General features: G+C 44.6%; 1 protein-coding gene across 2 annotated transcripts in view; it reads right to left on the bottom strand.

The window, feature by feature from the left end:
• The window catches only part of CDK14 (cyclin dependent kinase 14), a 1,214,920-nt gene extending 1,208,782 nt beyond the window's left edge, over nucleotides 1-6,138 (bottom strand). For both annotated transcript variants that reach the window (XM_029588836.1, XM_029588837.1), the window contains exon 1: nucleotides 5,547-6,138. In XM_029588836.1, coding sequence (XP_029444696.1) covers nucleotides 5,547-5,637 — 91 coding nt within the window. In that variant the 5' untranslated portion in view covers nucleotides 5,638-6,138. The remainder of the gene's footprint in view (nucleotides 1-5,546) is intronic.
• Between the last annotated feature and the right edge of the window lie 14,749 nt (nucleotides 6,139-20,887).

Raw genomic sequence — 20,887 nt, 5'->3', positions numbered from 1 at the left:
GCATGGACTCTTTCCCCGAGTCCATATTTTGGCTGTTCATGCTCTATTTATCCTTCACATAACTGATATCCATGTGATGCCTGCATGGGGTTCAGATATGGATCAGCACAGCGCCACACCAGTTTTAGAATGGTGGAAGCTGCAAAGCTGGAGGAATCCTAGAACTTTCATCTTGAATATCGCTTTGAGAATTAAATTTAAAAAACTCAGCACAGGAGCAGGAGTCGGCTATTACAGCTCCAGGATGGACAGGGTCCCAACAATTGCACCACAGCGACACCTACAGGCCAAACTCAGAGCATGCACGTACAGGGAACTGGAGGGTGCTGCAGTCCGAGATCCCCGGCCAATGCAATGGCTGGGCTGCAGAGGGAGGCAATGAACAACAAAAAGATAAAATCCTGGGATAAAAAGAATGGTAAAATATAAATAGATAAGTGTGTTAGTAGTGCAGTTTATATTGTATACTTTTAGCCCTGCAGTTTCTTACTGTTCCTTTTGGCTTCCAATTTAGAACAGTTTTCTCTATTCTAGGGCATTATAAGTCTTCATTTGCAACTACTAATCCAATTTATTCTGAACTGCTCTATAATCACCTTTCTGGTTTACCAAAGGACCACGCAATTCAGTTTACAATATATAATCAAATACATAGTACTTACTTTCAAAATTACATAATAAAATATAAAAACAAAATTAATACAATCCCCGGCCCAATAGAAAGGTTCCTACCTATTTTCACTAAGAAAAACCACTGCTGTCCTTAAAATCTAAACATGCCCTCTTAATAAGCACCACACCACATCCCAGAAGTCCTCTAGATCCTCTCAAGCACCAAGTACCAAGACACCATGCCCCTCAGCACTGCCTAACTGAAAGACCAGCACAGAGCAGTTGGGTTTTCAGGATTTCCACAATGAATATGGGTGAGATAAATGTGCATACAGTGGAGGCAGTGCTGTACAAATAAATCTCATGCATGCTCACTGTGGAAATCCTGAAACCCCATCTGGGTTTGGGGAACCTCGGTATAGGGGGATCTAATCACCCTCTAAGTAGTTCAGCAAGGGGTAACCCACTTTGGGATGCCTCTTTGGAGGTGCCCCATCCTGGGCTACCTTGTCAAAGTGGCCCATAATGACACCTGCAGGAGGGATCAGAGTCGAGGCATTGCTTCAGAAGTCTACAGATCAAGGGACATCTTACAACAGGGGAAGCAGGCAATGCTCCTCTCCCACTGTATCTGAGGTTTGTGCAGTTTTCCTCCATTTTGTACCCCACCCTTCCCCCCCTCATTAGCTCAGCTATTGTGACAGTTCTTGGACAGGGGCCACAGACCACAGCTCCAACAAGAACCCAGTACGTGTGTACACCGGGTCCGGCCGCTAGATTTCACCTCTGTGCGATGGCCGAGATCCTGTCCCATACCAGAGCGGTAGAGCACAAACCAGGTAGCAAACCAAGGCCTCCTGTCTGGTAGCACACAGCATTGTCATGGAGCAAGCAGATTAGCTCCACTGCTCAATGACTTCCCATTAGGATGACCAGCTGCCCAGTTTTCCAGCCTGATGTACAGTGTCCAGTTATAATGGTAACCGGACACTGCAAAACCGGATCAGGCAAGGCCAGGAGCCAATCAGTGGTGGTAACCTGGCAGAGTTCCAATCATCTGCCTGTTTTCAGGGCTCGGTTTGACTCTCCTTCTCCTCTGCGTCTCCCACAGCTATGGAGCTGAAATGCTGCTCCACTTTAATCTCATCTAAGACCCACATGGTGCGGCCCCATCTCTCCAAACTAAAGCTGTGCCGCACCTGCTACTGCTTCGCGCTGTCCTTCTTCCCTATTCGTTTTAGGGATGTGCAGGGAAAAAACAAAATGTGTTTTCGTTTTTTGTTTTGTTTTCAGGAGGATTTTTTCCCACAAATTTCAGTTCGTGGATTGCTTGATTCGTTTCATTCGTGTGAAAAAAACCAAATAAAGCAATTAACCCCCCCCCCCCCCCCAAAAAAAAAGCCAAAAAAATCTGAGCCCTCCCTCCCATCCTCCCGGAAAAATGCCAGGATTCCCACTTACCCAGTCCAGTGGGGATCCGCTGGCTCAATTTAAGCCGAAGCCTTGGAAATGCGTAGGCCAAGGTCACAGTAGATCACCGCAGCCTCAGTATACACAAGGCCAGAGGCTGCAGTACACGCGCGATCCCAGTACACGCCTCATTGTGCTTCGGGAAGAAGAAAAAAAAAAGAAGAGGATACATGAAGAGCAGCTTCCGGGCCTGGGCTCAGAGTCCTGGGCCTGACCATGGGCCAAGACCCAGGCATCGAAACCCAACCTCCTGACCGAGGCCCCAGCACTGGACCTAGGAACAGGCCAAGGTCCTGGAGTTGGGACCCGGCCTTCGAGTCGGGTCTGTGTCTAGGCCCCAGCGTTAGGTCTGGCTCTGGGCCAAGATCCCATTGTCAGGACCTAGCCTTCAATGGACACCCAACAGATCAGGTAAGGTTTAGTTTTTTTTGGGAGGGAAGGTTTGGCTTAGGCCCCAGCTTCAGGCCTCTGTCGAGATTCTGGTGACGCACTCTGACCTAGGATGCGGTCCTTGCTTTGGGCCTCATCCTTTGCCCGAGCTCAACGCTGGTGACTCTGCCTAGGCAAAAGCCGGGGACTCACCAAGGCATATGCCATGGCCCCTGCTTTAGGCCTCGTCCTATGCCATAGGCAAGGCCCCGGTTTCTGACTTAGACCTAGGCCCGATGCATTTGTTTTAAAACAAAACAAACAAATAAGGTTTGTTTCATTTGGGGGGGGGGGGGGGGACCCCTGATTCAGTTCAGGGCCCCACGAATGATACAAATTAGCCTTATTCGTCTCATTTTGCACTCTCATTTTAAACTAATGCTCATCCCTAATCTGTTTAAGTGAGTCCTGTGCAGGCCTCAGCACAGCTGAACAGTAATGTTATCGGGCTTCTAACTTTAGTTTGGCCGTATCATGGCCTTTGCGGGACTCACTTAAACAGCCAGATCAGGTCAGCGCGAAGCAGCAACTGATGCGGCACAACCAGCTATCTTCAGTTTGGTGAGATAGGGTTGCATCGCGTGGGACTTAGATGAAGTGACATGTCAACACTGCTGTGGGAGTCACAGAGGCAGAGGAGAGCCATACCCAAGCCCCAAAGACAAGCAGGCAGAATCTTCCTAGGAAAAAAATCCAGGCCCGATTTGAAAGGGAAGAAAGTGTGTGTGTGTGTGTGGGGGGGGGGGGGGGGCACGCTGCAGCCGGACCTCCCCCTCAAGTGGAAAAGCTGGCAACCCTACTTCCAATTCAACCAGGAAGTTAGTAAATGAAAGACTCACTTTTGAGATTTTTATTTAAGGCTATTATTGGGTTAGGAACATCAGTGAAAAAAAAAAGATTTCATTTTTTTACCCACTGATTTTTCTCCCTTTTTGTTCATTATAAAAAAAAAGAAAAAAAAAAAAAGACTGATAAATTCCTGGAAAAAAATAAAATCAAACCTAAAAACAAAGCTAATGTTAAAGCTTTAACAACTGACGCAATAAGTTTCAAATTTGGGCTAATTCAACTCTCCAGTATGTATGGTGCCGTGTGTCCAATATATGATTTGCTTGTGTTTTTCTAAAAATAAAATATGAAATTCACAATGTGCGGTTCTTCGAGATCTGGCTTATGGCCACAGCCCCTTTGCTCCATCAAACACAGTTTAAGTTTTGGCTGCGTTTCAGAGCAGCTGTGTTTTGGTGATACTTTAATTTGTCTATGGTAAAAACACAGAGGCTCTGGCAGTGAACTGTACGTTCCCTCCATTGTTCACATCATGCCCTTGCCAAACCAGGTTTCAAGTGCTGTATAGAATCATACCAGCTATGGAAAAATCAGACTGTGCAATTTTCTCTTCAAAAACCAGTAACAATATCTAACAATAAACCCAGCGCAATAAAAAAAAAAAAATAAAGACAAAAAACTTTTCTTCTCGGATGTTAGACAAAAGAAAAAAACTAGTGCTTCCCCTCAACTTTGCAGCATTTGAGATACATTCTGAGAGCAAGACATACACAGAAAATATACCAAGTATTAAATTAAGCAAATCAGTCAGAGCTGTAACAATTCATTTATCCCAAAGCCTGGTGTTTCAATTCTGGCTCCAAGGTTACCTAGCAGTGGGAGCAGCCCCCATTCTACTCAACTGAGTGGAAGAGGCAGCACAGGGTAGCTCTAGCTATTGGGCACAGAATGGAAATGGACTGCAGCCCCAGAACGTAAAAGGTGCTGTATTGTCAAACGCTAGCATGCAACCAGGGAATTAAGCCAGGACTGCTTGTTTCCAGTTTACATAATATAATACATTCTGTTCCATTATATGCCAACTCAGTTTCAAAGAGCTGACATTTTTGTCATTTTAAATGTTAATAGTCTTAAAAAGAGAGACTCAAAGAGACAGCTCCCATTGCCTACTCCATGGACCAATCTCCATGACCAAAAAGCAGTGAAGTCAACGCCTCAGCCATTGATAGCAGGGCATTACCCATGTTTAACAAGGAGTGTGCCAATTTAGTTGTCCGAACAGCGTGTACAAATGTGCAACCATCAGCAGTAGATCCTCTCTCCTATTACCCAAGCTTCAGCCTAGATTAGAAATGCGTGCCCCACATACCATCTACTGGTGTATACTTTATATGCATACAGCATGCTTTATTCCTTATCCATATAAAATCTTAACCCTGGCATAGAAAACTTCACAACATTCTAGCACTACCAAAAAACTGCTTATGTATTTGCTTCATCTGTATCTGTACACATTATTTCCTGAATTATTTAACTTAAAGCAAAGACATTTTCAGGAGTACTTCTATATAAAAGCTAAAAATTGAAATGCTTTTCCCATGAAACTTAGATATCTGGTTCAAAACTGAAAAAAGTGATATTTTCCATTGAACAAAGAAAAAAAAATATTCATAGGAATTGCTCTGCAAATCTTTTCTTAGGTTATGCTGGTTCTCGCCCTGGGTCAAATATACCAATGTCAATTTTTATTTAAAATTGTATCCTGTTAAATTTACCTTGTATGTGTGTGGAGCGAGGAGGGGTATTACTTAATTTTGGTATATTTTAAATGTATTTTCCAGCAACAACTAGAAAATCAGGGAACTGACAAATAGTAATCAACTGCTTGGCGATATTCTACAAACCCCCTCTAGGTCTCTCCTTTACGCTCGTCTACTGCACGGGGCATTTACTAGTTTTTTTCTTTATTATTATTTTGTATACTTTTATTTTTTTTTAAGTCGGAGTTTTAAATCCTTGAAATAAACCGTCTTGCCTTTTCTCCTACAGTAATGCATGACTGCGTCCACTGCCTCTGCTTCAACATCTGTCTCTGCAGCCAGCGCATACCAAAAATTTTTTTTTTTCTTCCGAGTTCAGAAAACGGAAGTCTTAGTCTTTCCCAAAAGACAAGTCAGGTTCGCGGGGCTCAGCTATTGCCAGTCAAGGGAGAGGGGGGCGAGGTAAAAGGGCTCGCGGCCACTCACCTATCCGGCTGAAACTCTCGGATAAAGTTCTCCGGAGCTTCTTCATCTTGCTGATTTTCTCCGCCGGCTGCGAGTCGATCATGTCACACATGTCCGAGGCCAGACCTGCTGCCCGCAGCCCCGATCCCGAGGGGAAGGGGGCGTCCCGCAGCCGAGGTGCCAGGTGCCGATCGGCCGAGCTGTACCCGGCTCCTGTCAGGACGCTCCCGCCTCGCCCGCTGCCGCACACTTTCTTCAGGGCTCTTAGGTTTTGCCCGCCGCAGCTGCACTGAAAGCTTGGCTCATTATTTATTTATTTTTAAACCCCCTCTCCTTTGGCAATTTACTAATTGCTTGGTAGTTCGGAGACCCTCTAAGGAGACCCGAGAGAGGAAGGGGGGGGGGGATTTTGGAAAAGGGAGTGGGTAGGAATTTTGGGTAAGAGGAGGGGGGAGAAACTGCAGTTTACAGACACGAGAACAGCCCCCCCCCCGGGAAATGAAGGGGCGGGGGTGGTGGTGGTGGCGGTCCCCGGGGCTGAGGAGCTCTCTCTCCCCCCCCCTCCCACGCACACATGCACTCACTCAGCTGCGGATGCTGCTGGCTCCGAGCCCCAGTGCCGCGCGCGCTGGCTCTCCCCCCTCCCCTCCTTCCCCGCGCTCCGGAGGGTGCGGCTCCCCCACCTCCTCCGCCTCTCATTGGCTGCAGGGGCCGGGGGCGCCCGGGAGCTCCAGCGTGTTCGCGTCTCGCCGTGTTTGTGTCTGGGATGGGGCAGAAAGGCAGGACGGCAACCCGTACTGCTGAGCACACAACTTCTGACATTTTTTTGGGGGGTAGGGACTGTGATGATTTCACGGTGCCGGTAATAATGGCGCCCGATTGATTGCCCCCGTCCTCTTGCAGGTTTTCTTCATATTCTGTTATATTTTGGTGCCTGTTTCCCGGGGCTTCTTTTCAGTATTATCTTGTTTTTACTTTCAACTCAGAACAAGCGGTTGGTATTTTAGCCTTTCCTCGTGCAGGGCTAAAGGAATATTTTTTTTAGTTTGGTTTTTTTGTTTCCACAAGTGCAATTATTATTTCACCCAACTTTCTAATTTACTGTTTTAAGGCCCAAAAGACGGATTTTGTAAATCATTATGATTATTATTTTATAAGTGTGCAGCCCTAATGTACTTTGCTGTCTTCCAAATTCCAAACGTTGCACATCATCAGCCTCTCTGGAAAAGCCGGCTGCTGTTTCTGCTGCACATCGCCCTCCCAGGGAAATGTTAATGAACCTCCGATCCACAGGGGGAAATAGGACTGCAGCAAAGCCCGAGGATAAGAGCCTGGAGCTTTGTTTAGAAGCAACGTGGAAAACCGTTTCTACTTTGTTCATAGAGTCTGAGCTCGGGACAAAGAAAATGAGCTCATCGCTACCACAGACAAACTAAGGGAAGAAGCTGGGAAAAATAAGCCTAACGACTTTGAAATTTGATAAGCAGCATAAATAAGAGGAAAAAGAAAACAAGAACAAAGAACTGTAGCCTATGCCGCTTATCATGATATACATTTTTGCAAATCAAAAATTAGTCCTGCTCTAAATCTAAGTGCATTCTCTTGTTTTTGGAATCAGCACATTAACAGATCCCACTTCATGAAGACAAAGATGAATTTTGGAAGCCTTTAGATCTAAATTGACTGAAGTCACGTTACAACTTTGACATAGCCGTTTAGATTAAATAATGGTTCCCAATTGTGGCAGACCCGTGCTGAATGTAACCCATCAGGTTACTGTTATGTAAGATTATATTTAGAGACGGGTCCCCAGTTGCACTGCCCGTGTACAACTGTGGTTCCTAACTTCCTGCTACTTCCAGCAAGATCCAGCGCAGTGCACTGCTGGGAGAAATGGGGGTGAAGCTAAGCAAACCGATAAGAAAATCTGAATCTTACATGCAACTCTGGGATAGCTGCAACACACAGTCCAGAGATATATAATGTGGTCACTAGCTTATTAAACCTACCATTCTCTCTCTCTCTCTCTCTCTATATATATATATCTCATAATTGGGTTTGACAACAGTGACAAATTCCTTGTGGCATAGCAAGGGTCTCTGCCACTGGGCGCCAATACATTTGTGTTGCCTGCCCTGTGCCCCCCCTTCCCACCACCACTATCCTCCTTGTAGAAATACTTAATGTCACAGAAACAATAGAAATTTCAATTAACCCTCTCTTCCCATCTTCTACCTGCGTGTGGCTGAAGAAAATACTAAAGGAGGACTCCAAGCACCCCCTACAGTCCAGCGCCCAGAGGTTTAGGATGCTGCCAGCCCCCCTCCCCTCCCCTCCTTCGCTACGCCACTACAAATACCTCTTGTATTACTGTACCAGAGATAGTGTGGTTGCCTTGTAGATCATTTAGATACATAGAAATGTAGACCAACAAATAAGTTGTAGGTGACATCTTTTTATTGGACTAATTTAATACATGCATGGCTCACTTTGGAGATCTTCAAAGTCACAAATATATTCATTAGAAAAGTAAGCACTTGCAACTTGTTTGTTGATCTTTTATTTCTAGTACGGCAGGGGTGGAAAGCAAAAGGTACTAGGGTTCTGATCTCATTATTTCATATTTATGACACCTTTAACTCCCAGTGGCACAATAGTTGTTAATTTGCCCTGTAACCAGAAAATGTATTATTATAAACTTTTTTTTTAATTTCCATGATTGTTTTACTTTTTCCCTTAACTGGTATTTGATGCCGTGGAACTAAGAGAGCTTTTAAACTAGAATAAGGGGGAAAGCTGACAGTCACTCAGCAGTGCATGGTTCAGAGGAATGTATCCTTGAAGGATACTAATGAAACAGGAGAGTTAGGGCATCCCAACAGAGAGGTTCCAATAAAAGCAAACGTAGACCATGTGCCTATATGTAAAAAATCACCTGAGCTAAAGATTTCCAAATTATCCCTATCAATTGAAAAGCAGGTTGTTAATACAAACAAAAATCACACTTTGAAATGTCTGTATGCCAATGCCAGAAGTCTAAGAAGTAAGATGGGGCAGTTAGAGTGTATAGCAGTAAATGATGAGATAGACATAATTGGCATCACTGAGACCTGATGAAAGGAGGATAACCAATGGGACAGTGCTATATCAGGGTACAAATTATATTGCAATGATAAGGAGTATCAACTTGGTGAGAGTGTGGCACTTTATGTCCAGGAGGGTATAGAGTCCAACAGGATAAAAATCATATAATAATATGATAATCTTCTCCAAACTAGATTATTGTAACTCGCTACTACTAGGTCTACCAGCTTCCCACACCAAACCTCTACAAATGGTGCAGAATACAGCTGCCAGAATCCTGACGAACTCTAGGAGAATGGACCACATCACCCCAATCCTCAAGGACCTTCACTGGTTACCGATCCATTACAGAATCATATACAAATCCATCACCACCATCTACAAAGTCATTCACCAACAAGCCCGGATCAACTTACAAATTCCCTTCAAAAAACACACATCCATCAGACCCATCAGAGAATCCTACAAAGAATCTCTTCAGGTGCCTCACACAAAAACCATTCATCATAAATCTCTCAGTGCCAGAGCATTCTCAACCGCAGGTCCACCATTATGGAACTCCATCCCAGCAGACCTGAGATAAGAACCCTGCCTTCCAACATTTAGAAAAAGGCTGAAAACTTGGCTTTTTAAAAAAGCCTTTCCAATCCCTGACTGAGACCTACACCAGACATCCTAACCACACTATCCAAGCTCCGACTGAGACCTACACCCAACATCTCAACCACACTATTAAAAATGGTTTTAAATAATAAACTTTGTCATCCGCTGCCATCACCTTCACATTATTAACACTATCATTTACCATACAAATCACATTTAATTGGACTCAATCTTGTAACCTTGTAAATAAGTTGCTGTAAGTTAAATCCCCCTCTTCTCACCTCCAAGTCCCAATTATTTATTTCCCTGTTTTATTGTAACTGTCACTCTCCTTACAATGCTCTTGTTACAGTTGTTTGAGTTATCTCTTATCTTGCACACTTTGTTAAATGTAAACCGGTTTGATGTGATCCATGTCATGAAAGCCGGTATAGTAAAAATAATAAATAAATATAAGGGACTAAATGCTCAGTAGAATCTATATGGGTGTGTGTTGGGTAAGAGTATAGTGATACGAATATACTATCATCCACATGGATAAAATGGTCAGACAGATGATGAAAGGCTAAGAGAAATCAGGGAAGCTAACCAATTTGGCAGTGCAGTAATAATAGGAGATTTTCAATGCTAGAGTCATAACGTTCTTGGATGTAATAAACGACTGCTTCATGGAGCAATTGGTTCAGGAACCAACGAGAGAGGGAGCTATTTTAGATTAAATTTTTAGTGGAACGCAGGATTTGATGAGAGAGGTAATGGTGGTGAGGCCACTTGGCAATAGTATTCATAACATGATAAAATTTGAACTAATAACTGAAAGGGTAACAATAAGTTAATCTACAGCTCTAACACTAAAGGGGAAGCTGCAAAGGTTAAAAGTGTTCAACAGGCAAGGACATTGTTTAAAAATACAATCCTAGATGCACAGTCCAGATGTATTCCACGCATTAGGAAAGGTGGAAGGAAGGCAAAATGATTACCAGCATGGTTAAAAGGTGAGGTGAAAGGGGCTATTTTAGCCAAAAAAAAAAAATCCTTCAAAAATTGGAAGAAGGATCCATCTGAAGAAAATAGGAAAAAGCATAAACATTGTCAAGTGTAAAACACTGATAAGACAGGCGAAGAGAGAATTTGAAATAAAGTTGGCCATAGAGGCAAAATCTCATAATAAAACCTTTTAAAAATATATCCGAAGCCAGAAACCTATGACGGAGTCAGTTGGACCATTAGAACACCCAGGGGTTAAAGGGGCTCTTAAGGAAGATAAAGCCATTGCAGAAATATTGAATGCATTCTTTGCTTCTGTGTTTACTAATGAGGATGTTGGGGAGATACCAGTTCCGGAGATGGTTTTCAAGGGTGATGAGTCAGATGAACTGAACTAAATCACTGTGAATCTGGATAATGTATTAGGCGAGATTGACAAACTAAAGAGTAGCAAATCACCTGGACTGGATGGTATGCATCCTAGGGTTCTGAAGGAACTCAAAAATGAAATTTCAGATCTATTAGTTAACATTTGTAACCTATCATTAAAATCATCCATTGTACCTGAAGACTGATGGGTGGCCAATGTAACCCCAATATTTAAAAAAGGCTCCAGGGGCGATCATGGAAACTATAGACCAGTGAGCCTGACTTCAGTGCTGGGAAAAATAGTGGAGACAATTCTAAACATCAAAATCACAGAGCATTATAGAAAAATATGGTTTAATGGAACACAGTCATCATGGACTTACCCAAGGGAAGTCTTGCCTCACAAATCTGTTTCATTTTTTTGAAGAGGTTAATAAGCATGTGGATAAAGGTGAACTAGTAGATATAGTGTATTTGGATTTTCAGAAGGCGTTTGACAAAGTCCCTCATGAGAGGCTTCTAAGAAAACTACAAAGTCATGGGATAGGAGGCGATGACCTTTCGTGGATTACAAACTGGTTAAAAGACAGGAAACAGAGAATAGGATTAACTGGTCAATTTTCTTAGTGGAAAAGGCTAAACAGTGGAGTGCCTCAGGGATCTGTACTTGGACCGGTGCTTTTCAATATATTTATAAATGATCTGGAAATGAATTCGAAGAGTGAGGGTATCAAATTTGCGGACGATACAAAATTATTCAGAGTAGTTAAATCACAAGCGGATTGTGATACATTATAGGAGGACCTTGCGAGACTGGAAGATTGGACATCCAAATGGCAGATAAAATTTAATGTGGACAAATGCAAGGTGTTGCATATAGGGAAGAATAACCCTTGCTGTAATTACACGATGTTAGATTCCACATTGGGAACTACCACCCAGGAAAAAGATCTAGGCATCATAGTGGATATTACTTTGAAATCATCGCTGAGTATGCTGTGGCAGTCAAAAAAGCAAACAGAATGTTAGGTATTATTAGGAAGGTGTTGTAAATATGCTAGGAAGTTAGCAAACTGTTACGCTCTCCTTCTCCAAAGGGAAGGAGCTAGCAATCTGCTGTCGCTCACTTCGCCAGGAGGGCGGAGTTGGCAAGATGTTCTGCTGTGTTCCTGAAAGGGGAAGGAGTAGCGATATGACATGACCTGCTCCTCCAGAGGGGAGGAGTTAGCTATCTGTAATTCTGTTAGTGAACTGCTGTTATATATATATATATATATATATATATATATATATATATATATATATATATATATATATAAGCAAACAGAATGAACTGCTGTTCACTAATCAAAATGGTGCCGGTGACCTTTAGCCCCTACCATGTGACAGGGGCCAACCAATGGCATCAGTAGCCCCTGTCACATGGTAGGGGCTGAAGGCCACCAGCGCCAGAGGCGGATTGGCCTATCGGGGGATCGGGCGTCCCCCGGTGGGCCAGTCTAGCTGATCATGTGGCCAAAGAAAAGAAGATAGGTGCAGCCAGAGACCAGGCCAATGGGGCTGAAGAAAAGAAGATCGGTGCAGCGGCCCTACCGGCCTGGTCTCCGGCTGCGCCGATCTTCTTTCTGTGTGTGTGTGTGTGTGTGTGTGTATGTGGTGTGTATAGACAGCTGTGAAATTACAAAGAGACCTTCATTGTTTTCCAAAGAAAGAACTTTCTTTAGAGGGTTATTCCCTGGGGATAGGAGTCAAGAAGTCATTTGTTTGATCAGCAGCGAAAAGTGATCCGCTGCAATTCAGTAATAGCTGCACGTGAAAACTACCCACAAGCATAGAAAGTGACAAGACTAGGGCTGCTAAGATGCTCCAGGTTGTAAAGATGGGCTGAGCCAGTCATGGATTTACCCCAGTGCATGCTGGGACTTGTTCCAGTTTCTCTAAGGAATGCAAGACTACAGTCCTCCAGTGAAATGGCTCAGCCTGCCTTTTATGATATGGAGCTTGTTAGACTAGAGCCTCAGGTGAAACAGCAGCGGCTGAAGGAGCTCTCCCGATGCCTGGAAGAGCTGGTACTTAGGACAATTTTTGTTTCAAATTACTCTTCTGAAGCAATGTCAGCCACGCCTCTTCAGAACCAAACCAGTCGTGATGCAATTGTTTTCTGTATGAAAGAGAGCATGGGAGTGAGAAGTCTGTGTGTGTATGTATGAAAGAAAGCATGTGGGTGTGAGAGACGGTTGGTGTGAGAGAGAGCATATGGGAGTGGAAGCCTGCATGTGGGAGAGAGCATGTAAGAGAACCTGTGTGTGTGGGAGTAGAAACCTTCGTGTGAGAGTGGGAACCTGTGTGTGCCAGTGGGAGCCTGGGTAAGAGAGTTTGTGGGAGTGGGAACCTGCGAGTGAGAGCCTCATGTGAAACAGAGTCTATGAGAGTGGGAGCCTGTGTGTATGTGAGAGAAAGAGCATGCAAAAGTGGGAGCCTGTGTGAGAGAAAGCATGTGTTTGAGAGAGTGCATGTGAGAGAGAATCTGTGTGTGTGTAAGAAGTAGGAAGGAAAGAAGAAGAGAGAGAAGAAACAGAAAGAATAAAAGAGACCTTTGTTGTGTCTGTCGGTTCCCGACGCCCTCTCTCCGCCCTCTTTACCTTTTTGGCACCTCCCTCTTCGTCCGCGGGAAGATTGGCTGCCGCGGCGTCCTTCTGCCGAGGTCCTCCGGCGTCCCCGGACAGGCTAGACGCTGCAACCTGCCATGTTTCCTGGAGGCCTAGGGGCACGAACATCATGGGCATCCCCCGAAGATGACATCACTCGTGACAGATATATAAGGTCTTAGTATTTGCTAACACATCGAGTTAGCAAGAGTTACTCTACCTAAGCTACTCTGCCTCCTCGGACTTACTAGGGGTACCCGCTCCTCGGGGGCCTCGCTCTCTCCTTTGTTTTTCAGGTGACAGTCTGGAACCGGTACTCGCTCCTCAAGGGCCCTCGTTCCCAGACTTACTCGGTACTCTCTTCTGCCTGGAAGTCATCACTGCCAACTACATCAGTGAGTTACCATCGCTCTCTCAGAGCTTTCCCTGGAACCATGTACTCGCTCCTCGAGGGCCTATACATTCCAGCTCCTGGGCTTCTATGAGACATTGTGTGAGTGTTACCATCTAGTTCAGTTCATGAACTCTGCATACCCTGCCTACTCACTATATTTCAGTTTCTCTACAGTTCAGCCTCCAGGGATCACTGTTCCAGTATCTGAGGGACTACAGCCCAGCCAGGCATTCCAGCTCATTACTGCCACCTCTGGTGGTTCAGTATACTGTCTAATAAAAGAACTAGTGTGTGTTTGTCTCCATACTCTGAGCCTGACCAGTGGTCCCTCTCGGGATCTTCCCCTGGGGGCGTGGTCATCTGCCACTGGTCCAAGGATCCACCCACAACTCTCCTAAATAACAACAGATTGCTAATCCCAAGCAGACTGTTAACTTCGAACTGAACAACCTTGAAAAAGGAAAAGACAGAGAAGGGGAACAAAGAGACTGGGACCAACTGATTAGATAAATAAGATCAGACAACAAAGGTAAAAAAGAATTATTTTGACTTTCAGCAATTGGAATATGCCATCTTTGGGAATGTGCATTTCTTATATATTCGTATTTTGCTGTTTCTTCAGTATTCCAGTGTTCACAGAGGCTGAGACTAGTTTCTTGGGCTTTCCATTTCAGTTTTATCTATTTGTATGTTTGTTTCTAATTTGTAATCCCCTTATTCTGTATTAGGTAAGGCTCTGTCTGTGTGGCACACGTGTGACAGAAGTGCAGTATTTTGGCTAGTGTGTAGTTTCTCAGTAGAGATTTGTAGTAGTTCAGTTTATTCAGTATGCCCACTATGTAGTGTACTAGTGTTCTAGGGCCTGGTGTAATGTTTGCCATTGCTGCCTTTTTTAAGATAAGGTTGCTGCTGATTTGAGTCCTGAGAGTTACTGCCATTATGATATGACATGGGAAGGTTCTAGGTGTTAGCACTGGAGAGAGTTTGTTTTGCTGTCATTGAAGTGACACCAGCATGTGAATATATTGTTTTTGCATGTCCTAGTTCTGTTCTTCTCCTGTTGCAAATCTTAAGTTCTTATGATGATTATTATGATTAATACTGTTTTATTGTAGTTATGATATTCTCTGCATTTTTGACAGAGGATTCATGGAAGAATACATTTATAATTATTTTATTACATAATAGGATCTGATGTTTCTGTTAACCCTCTGTTACATTTTACATGATTTGTATTTATAAACTGCAATAAATATAAAATAAATTAATATAGATTAATAAGGTATTTTTAATGCTGGTAAGTGCTTGAAATTATAGAATTTAAATATTTTAAAGCATCACTCATGATGAAATTACTTACAGATCCATCATCAGATGCACTCTAAGGCATTATTTATTGATAAGAGTGCAAATAGTAGGGTCTAGAGTTTTAGGTCATCTGCCCACCCATGTTAACCTTGGGCCCCCCAAAAAATTCATTTCTGGCTATGCCACTGGTATGGAATAGAAGAGATGTGTCTGTAGGAACTGATGCCTTTCCTCTGTAGTTTCTTTATCTACAACTGCATCAGAATAACCCAGAGTACTGAAAAGGACCTTGCAGGGTACCTCATGCTCTCGTTCTTCCATCTACCTTGGAGAAGATTGGGCTGGGACCATTAGAAGCCCTAATTGTCATGCAAATGGATAACCCTGACTGTAACACATTGTGTAGGCCTTTTTGAATACCAAGAGCTGTCTACAAGCTTATCATGGCAAAATACATTAAAGAACGAGTAAGCAATGTACCAGCAGCCACCTGCATCATTGTTTTGGCAGTACATGACATCCTGGAGACTGACCAACCATCAGAAAGACATCACCATGGATGGCGTCTCCTCCAGGTATTGTCTGAGGGGCTGCACACAGGGCCGGCACGTCCATTAGGCGAATTTCGGCAGTTGCCTAGGGCGCCAAGCTGTAGGGGGTGGCAAAGAGCAGCCACATGGTGCTGCAAGCAGGACCTATCATGCTCGCAGCAGAAATAGATTGTGCGGCCCTGAGAAGCACACACTGTCGTGCGCCCCCCCCCCCCCCCCCCCCCCCCCCCCCCCCCCCCCCACACCACCCACACACACCTGTTTCGGTGCCTACTGTTTCTATTTCTCTTTGCCGCGAGCAGGATAGGCCCCGCTTGTGGCACCACATGGCTGCTCTTCAGCGCCCCCTACGGCTCGGCACCTTGAGAAGCACACAGTCAGCGCTGAAACAGGTGAGGGGGGGGTGCGACTGGGGAGGGGGCGTGACCAGGAGGGCAGCGGCAGCACAAGGGTCGCCTAGGGCGCCCAATACCCTTGCACCGGCCCTGGTTGCTTTCAGGGGACACCTGACGCTGAGGAGTTCGAAAATAAAAGAGCTATACAGGGGCTCAAGGAAGAGCGCTTTGCACTGGCTGGGATGGATGGGATGGATCCCAGGTTCAAACCGCCAAAGCTATTTTCATTCAGATATGCAACAGAGGGACCATTGAATGCAAATTAATCTTTAAGGGGCTCATTGCAATTAGCAAACTATGCTCTGCTCCACCTGCTATGTAAAAAGGTTTCAACTTCTCTATGGGGCCTTGCTGAGCCCATGGTGTGGTTGGTTTGCTCAGTAGGACCCCCTCAAGGGAGATCTGTCATATTGCCTACCATACCTGCTCCCATCTCTACCTATCTCCTCTATTGTTGCCCAGGGAGGTTTGAAAATTATTTCTTTCATGAGCTATATTGCTCTGCAGATTCCCTTAGTGGGGCATAAGGGGATCAAGTGTGCACTAGTTAGGCTTGCCCTAGGAGGTTTACCTCTAAGAAGTAATCATGGAAGCCTTTTCCAGTTTTGCACTGTGACTTTGGTGAAATGAGGGTATTGTGTTGCAGGTCTTGACAATTGGCACATAAGAGCCAAATCATTTCAGGAGGGCCATGCGCTCTTCCCAGGGGAGTATGTATGTATGCTAAACTGTTTGGGCAGAGAACAGCCTGGCCTCTCCCAGTCCTTGGAGTATTGTGGACCACTCTGCAATACAAAAGCAGTTTAGGCATGTTTAATGCAGACAAGAATAGTCAACATTATCAGCCAGTAGGGGCCTTACTATCTCCAGAAGTTCCCAGAGGGTTGGGCTCCTGCATCTTCTGGTTTTCATACAGCATTGGGCGGGTATTGGTTCCATGAGTCTAGGCTTATATATCCACCCCCTACAAATCTCACTTTAGTCTCACTGGTCCTCACAATCATGGTCTGAGTTTTTTTTTCCTTCTGGGGTCAGTGAGGGAGAGCCAGTCTCGGTAGACAGTTCTCCTGAACGTATCAAATGGAATGACTCTGGAACCTCTTGGTTGGATTATGGAGGAAGGATAATAGCTCTGCCTGGAAACAGGTGTTCCAGCATGCGTGAGAAAGCTTATGTATTTATTTATTTATTTATTTTTCTTTATATTCCGTTTTTCACAATTTTTTCAGCACTTCAAAGCAGATTACATTCAGGTACTGTAGGTATTTCCCTATCCCCAGAGGGCTTACAATCTAAGTTTGTATCTGAAAGTGATTTTTGCCAGCCTGTATCTGACATGGATCAAGATGCCTAATGGTCCATCAGCAGGTTGTAGCACTGGACTCTCAGGCTACCTCTGCTATTCCTTTTTTGCACTTAGTGAAGGGGGTGGCAATGCAAATGCATAGATATTGCTGTAAAGCAGTGGTTCCCAGCCTTGGATCAGTATACCCCTAGCGGTCCATGAGACCATTACAGAAGATCCACCAGAAGGAAGGTAACCAAAGTGCTGAGAACCAGAGCAGGCTGACCTCACCTCTGAGGAGCTCTACTCTAAGGCTCCTGCTGCCTAATTCCACTGCCTAACTCCATGTCAAGGAGAGGAAGATCACAGCCTCAAGAAGCCCAAACTTGCATGGAGAGGAGGCGGGGAAGAATTTGGCTGATTGCCACCACGAGGAAGAAGGGAAATAAATATGCTGCCACCAACACCTTCAACAGCAGCTGCCCCACACGAACAGCAAATGGAGTGATGACCCTGAGAAGCATTTCTGTAATACATGTGCAATGGCTGTTCTGCTGGTCTGGCAGTGAGGGAAAAACCTGCACTGAGGGAGTAGTATGGCCACAGTAGGGGTCAGAGGGAAGGTGGGCAGGGGCCATCCTGGGATCAGCATGCAGTATGATGCAGAGAAGGGGTCACTGGAGAAGACAGCAAGAGGGAAAGCATAGGGTCAAAAGCACGGCCTTAAGAAGGAGGAGGACAGGAGAGCATGCTATAAACTAATGGGCACCTTATAGTGGTGCCTTATATGTGCAACTGTAACCTACTGCAGTGCTGAGATGTTTGCATTTATATGAGTGCCTTGAAAATGCTGCTACAACCTATTGCTTTGCTGAGATATTTGTATTCTTATCTAATTCGTCCTGTGTTGATTTTACTAAGATGTGCTGTATTCAGGTTTAGTCCTGTCATTGATGGATATCAAATTTGGTCCTTAATGAAATCTCCTTCAAACTAGAATGGTTGTTTTCTTCAGAATATTTGTTACCATTTAAATTTGTTGTACCCCGCCTTTGCTGAATTTCTTATTCAAAAAGGTGAGCAATAAATCCAAATGAATAAAGAAAAGAACACTGGGATGGGGTCATGGGGAGAGGGACCAGGGAGGAGGCTGTAAGAGTAAGAGGACAGGAGGCAAGGCACTCAGGAAGGGGCCATGGCGAGGCTGGGTGTACAGCACTCAGAAAAGGGCCCGGGAGGAAGGGCAGGAGGAAGAGAACTCGGGAGGTGCCTTGAGGTGGAGCCCAGGGAAGGGGACAGAGGAGGGGGAGGATAGAAGGGAAGGGGCCATGGGCAAGCAAGTCAGGAGGGAAGGCATTTGGGGAAGAGGGTGAGCATTCAGAAAAGGGTCACAGGAGGAACAGAACCAGAGAAGGGGCTGTAGGGAGCAGAGAACATTCAGGAAGGGTCCATAGGTAGAGGGAAGGCACTTGGGAAGAGGCCATGGTGGTGGGGAGTAACACAGAGGGGGCATAAGGGGAGAGAGCATAGCTTTATATCAGAGTGCATATTTGGCATTAATCCGTTTTCCATATGGCATATAACTGCATGTAAAAATTAAAGAGATACATGTGGAGGTCCACAAAACTTTTAGATGTAAAAGAGGATCCACACTCCAGAAATGGTTTGGAACCCCTGCTATAGAGGCAGAATATGTGATCAAGCAAGGAGGCATTTGGAGCCTGTGGGAATTCATTCCAGGTTTCCCTTTTTCTTATGTAAACCACCTGTGAGGGGAGCCCCTCCCATTGAGGTGTTTAGGACTGTTGGTAAGGAAAGAATATAATAGAACCCTTGATGTTTCTTAGAGAGGCACTCGGAAAGTCTTCTCTCCTGCTGAGTTTGTTATATGAGAGCCTGAGACTCACCAAACTGATGGGCCGATACAGTAAAATTTGCGGTAGAGCGGGCAAGCGCCCGCTCTCCTGTGCACGCAATATAGTAATTTAATTTATTTAAATTAGGGCCAGCAGTAAAAAGAGGTGCTAGGGACACTAGCACGTCCCTAGTGCCTCTTTTCGAACAGGAGCGGCAGCTGTCAGCAGGTTTGACAGCCGATGCTCAATTTTGCCGGTGTCTGTTCTCGAGCCCGCTGACAGCCATGGGTTCGGAGACCGGACGCCGGCAAAATTGAGCGTCCGGTTTTCAACCCGTGAGCCGTGAGCCTATTTCAAAATATTTTTTCTTTTTTTTTTTACTTTTTTTTTAACTTTCGGGACCTCCGACTTAATATCGCCATGATATTAAGTCGGAGGGTGCACAGAAAAGCAGTTTTTACTGCTTTTCTGTGCACTTACCAGGCACCGGCAGAAATTAATGCCTACCTTTGGGTAGGCGCTAATTTCTTAAAATAAAATGTGCGGCTTGGCTGCACATTTTACTTACTGAATCGCGCGGGAATACCTTATAGGGCCATCAACATGCATTTGCATGTTGCGGGCGCTATTAGGTTCGGGGGGGTTGGACGCGTGTTTTCGACGCGCTATTACCCCTTACTGAATAAGGGGTAAAGCTAGCGCGTCGAAAACACGCAAAATAATTTCTTATGTAGCACATTATCTACAGGTTCTTAATAGCTGCATATTGGCGTTAAATGCCCAAGTGTATAACTCTCACCTTAAATTGGCGACATCAAACTCAAAAGAGACCCGAGATCTATACCGATCCCAACAAACTGCCCTGAATTCTCTTTTACACCAACGTGCTACAAAAAGTCAGATATATTATAAATTTCACCTTTATCAATACAGTAATAAGGCGGGGAAGATGATGTCTAATTTAATAAGAGCTGAACGGGCATGTCATTATATTCCAATGCTCTGAGGACCTACAGGTCGGATGCTGAAAGACACTCCTTCCATACTGAATCGCTTTAGGGACTTTTTTACTTCCTTATTCACCACAGCAGGATGGAAGGCGGATGCGTATGAGGACTTCTGTGCTCACCTGTCCCTTCCCAGGCTCAACATTGCCTAATGAAATAAAATGAATCAACCGATCATGGAGGCGGAGGTACGGCTTGCTATCCTACGGTCTAAAAGCTTTAAGACACCTGGACCGGATGGATATACAGCGGAATTTTTTTAAACACTTAGCAGAACAAATTTCCCCTCCATTAGCTTCTGTGTTTAATGCCCTGATAGATAAGGGCTCCTTACCTGAACACTCTAATTTGGCACATATCACACTTATCCCTAAGGCTGGTAAGGATCCTTTACTTCCAGAATCCTACCATCCTATTTCTCTCCTCAATTTTGATCAGAAATTATTAACAAAAATATTAGCTGACCAACTTGCCCCTATTCTTTCCTCCCTTGTTGGAGATCATCAAGTTGGATTTGTACGCCAGTGCTATGCTATAGCCAATATACACAAGGTGCTGACAGCCATGACCATGTGCCAACAAATGTCCACTCCATACTTGGCCATTAGTTTTGACGCAGAAAAAGCATTTGATAGGGTGGAGTGGCCTTATTTATTCCACATTTTACATGAGATAGGATTTGAGGGTTTTTTTCTTCAAGTCATCCATCTCCTCTATCAGGCTCCTCAAGCACTAATAACTGTTAACGGGGCATGCTCTGAACCCTTTAATGTAACCCAAGGGACCCACCAAGGATGCCCGCTGTCTCCTTTGTTGTTTATTTTACAACTCAAACCTCTCTTGCTTGCCATTCAGCTCAGGCCAGACATTCGGGG

The sequence above is a fragment of the Rhinatrema bivittatum genome, chromosome 2 (genome assembly GCF_901001135.1).
Source record: "Rhinatrema bivittatum chromosome 2, aRhiBiv1.1, whole genome shotgun sequence".
Lineage (NCBI taxonomy): Eukaryota > Metazoa > Chordata > Amphibia > Gymnophiona > Rhinatrematidae > Rhinatrema > Rhinatrema bivittatum.
This window is presented reverse-complemented; position numbering and strand designations above follow the sequence as displayed.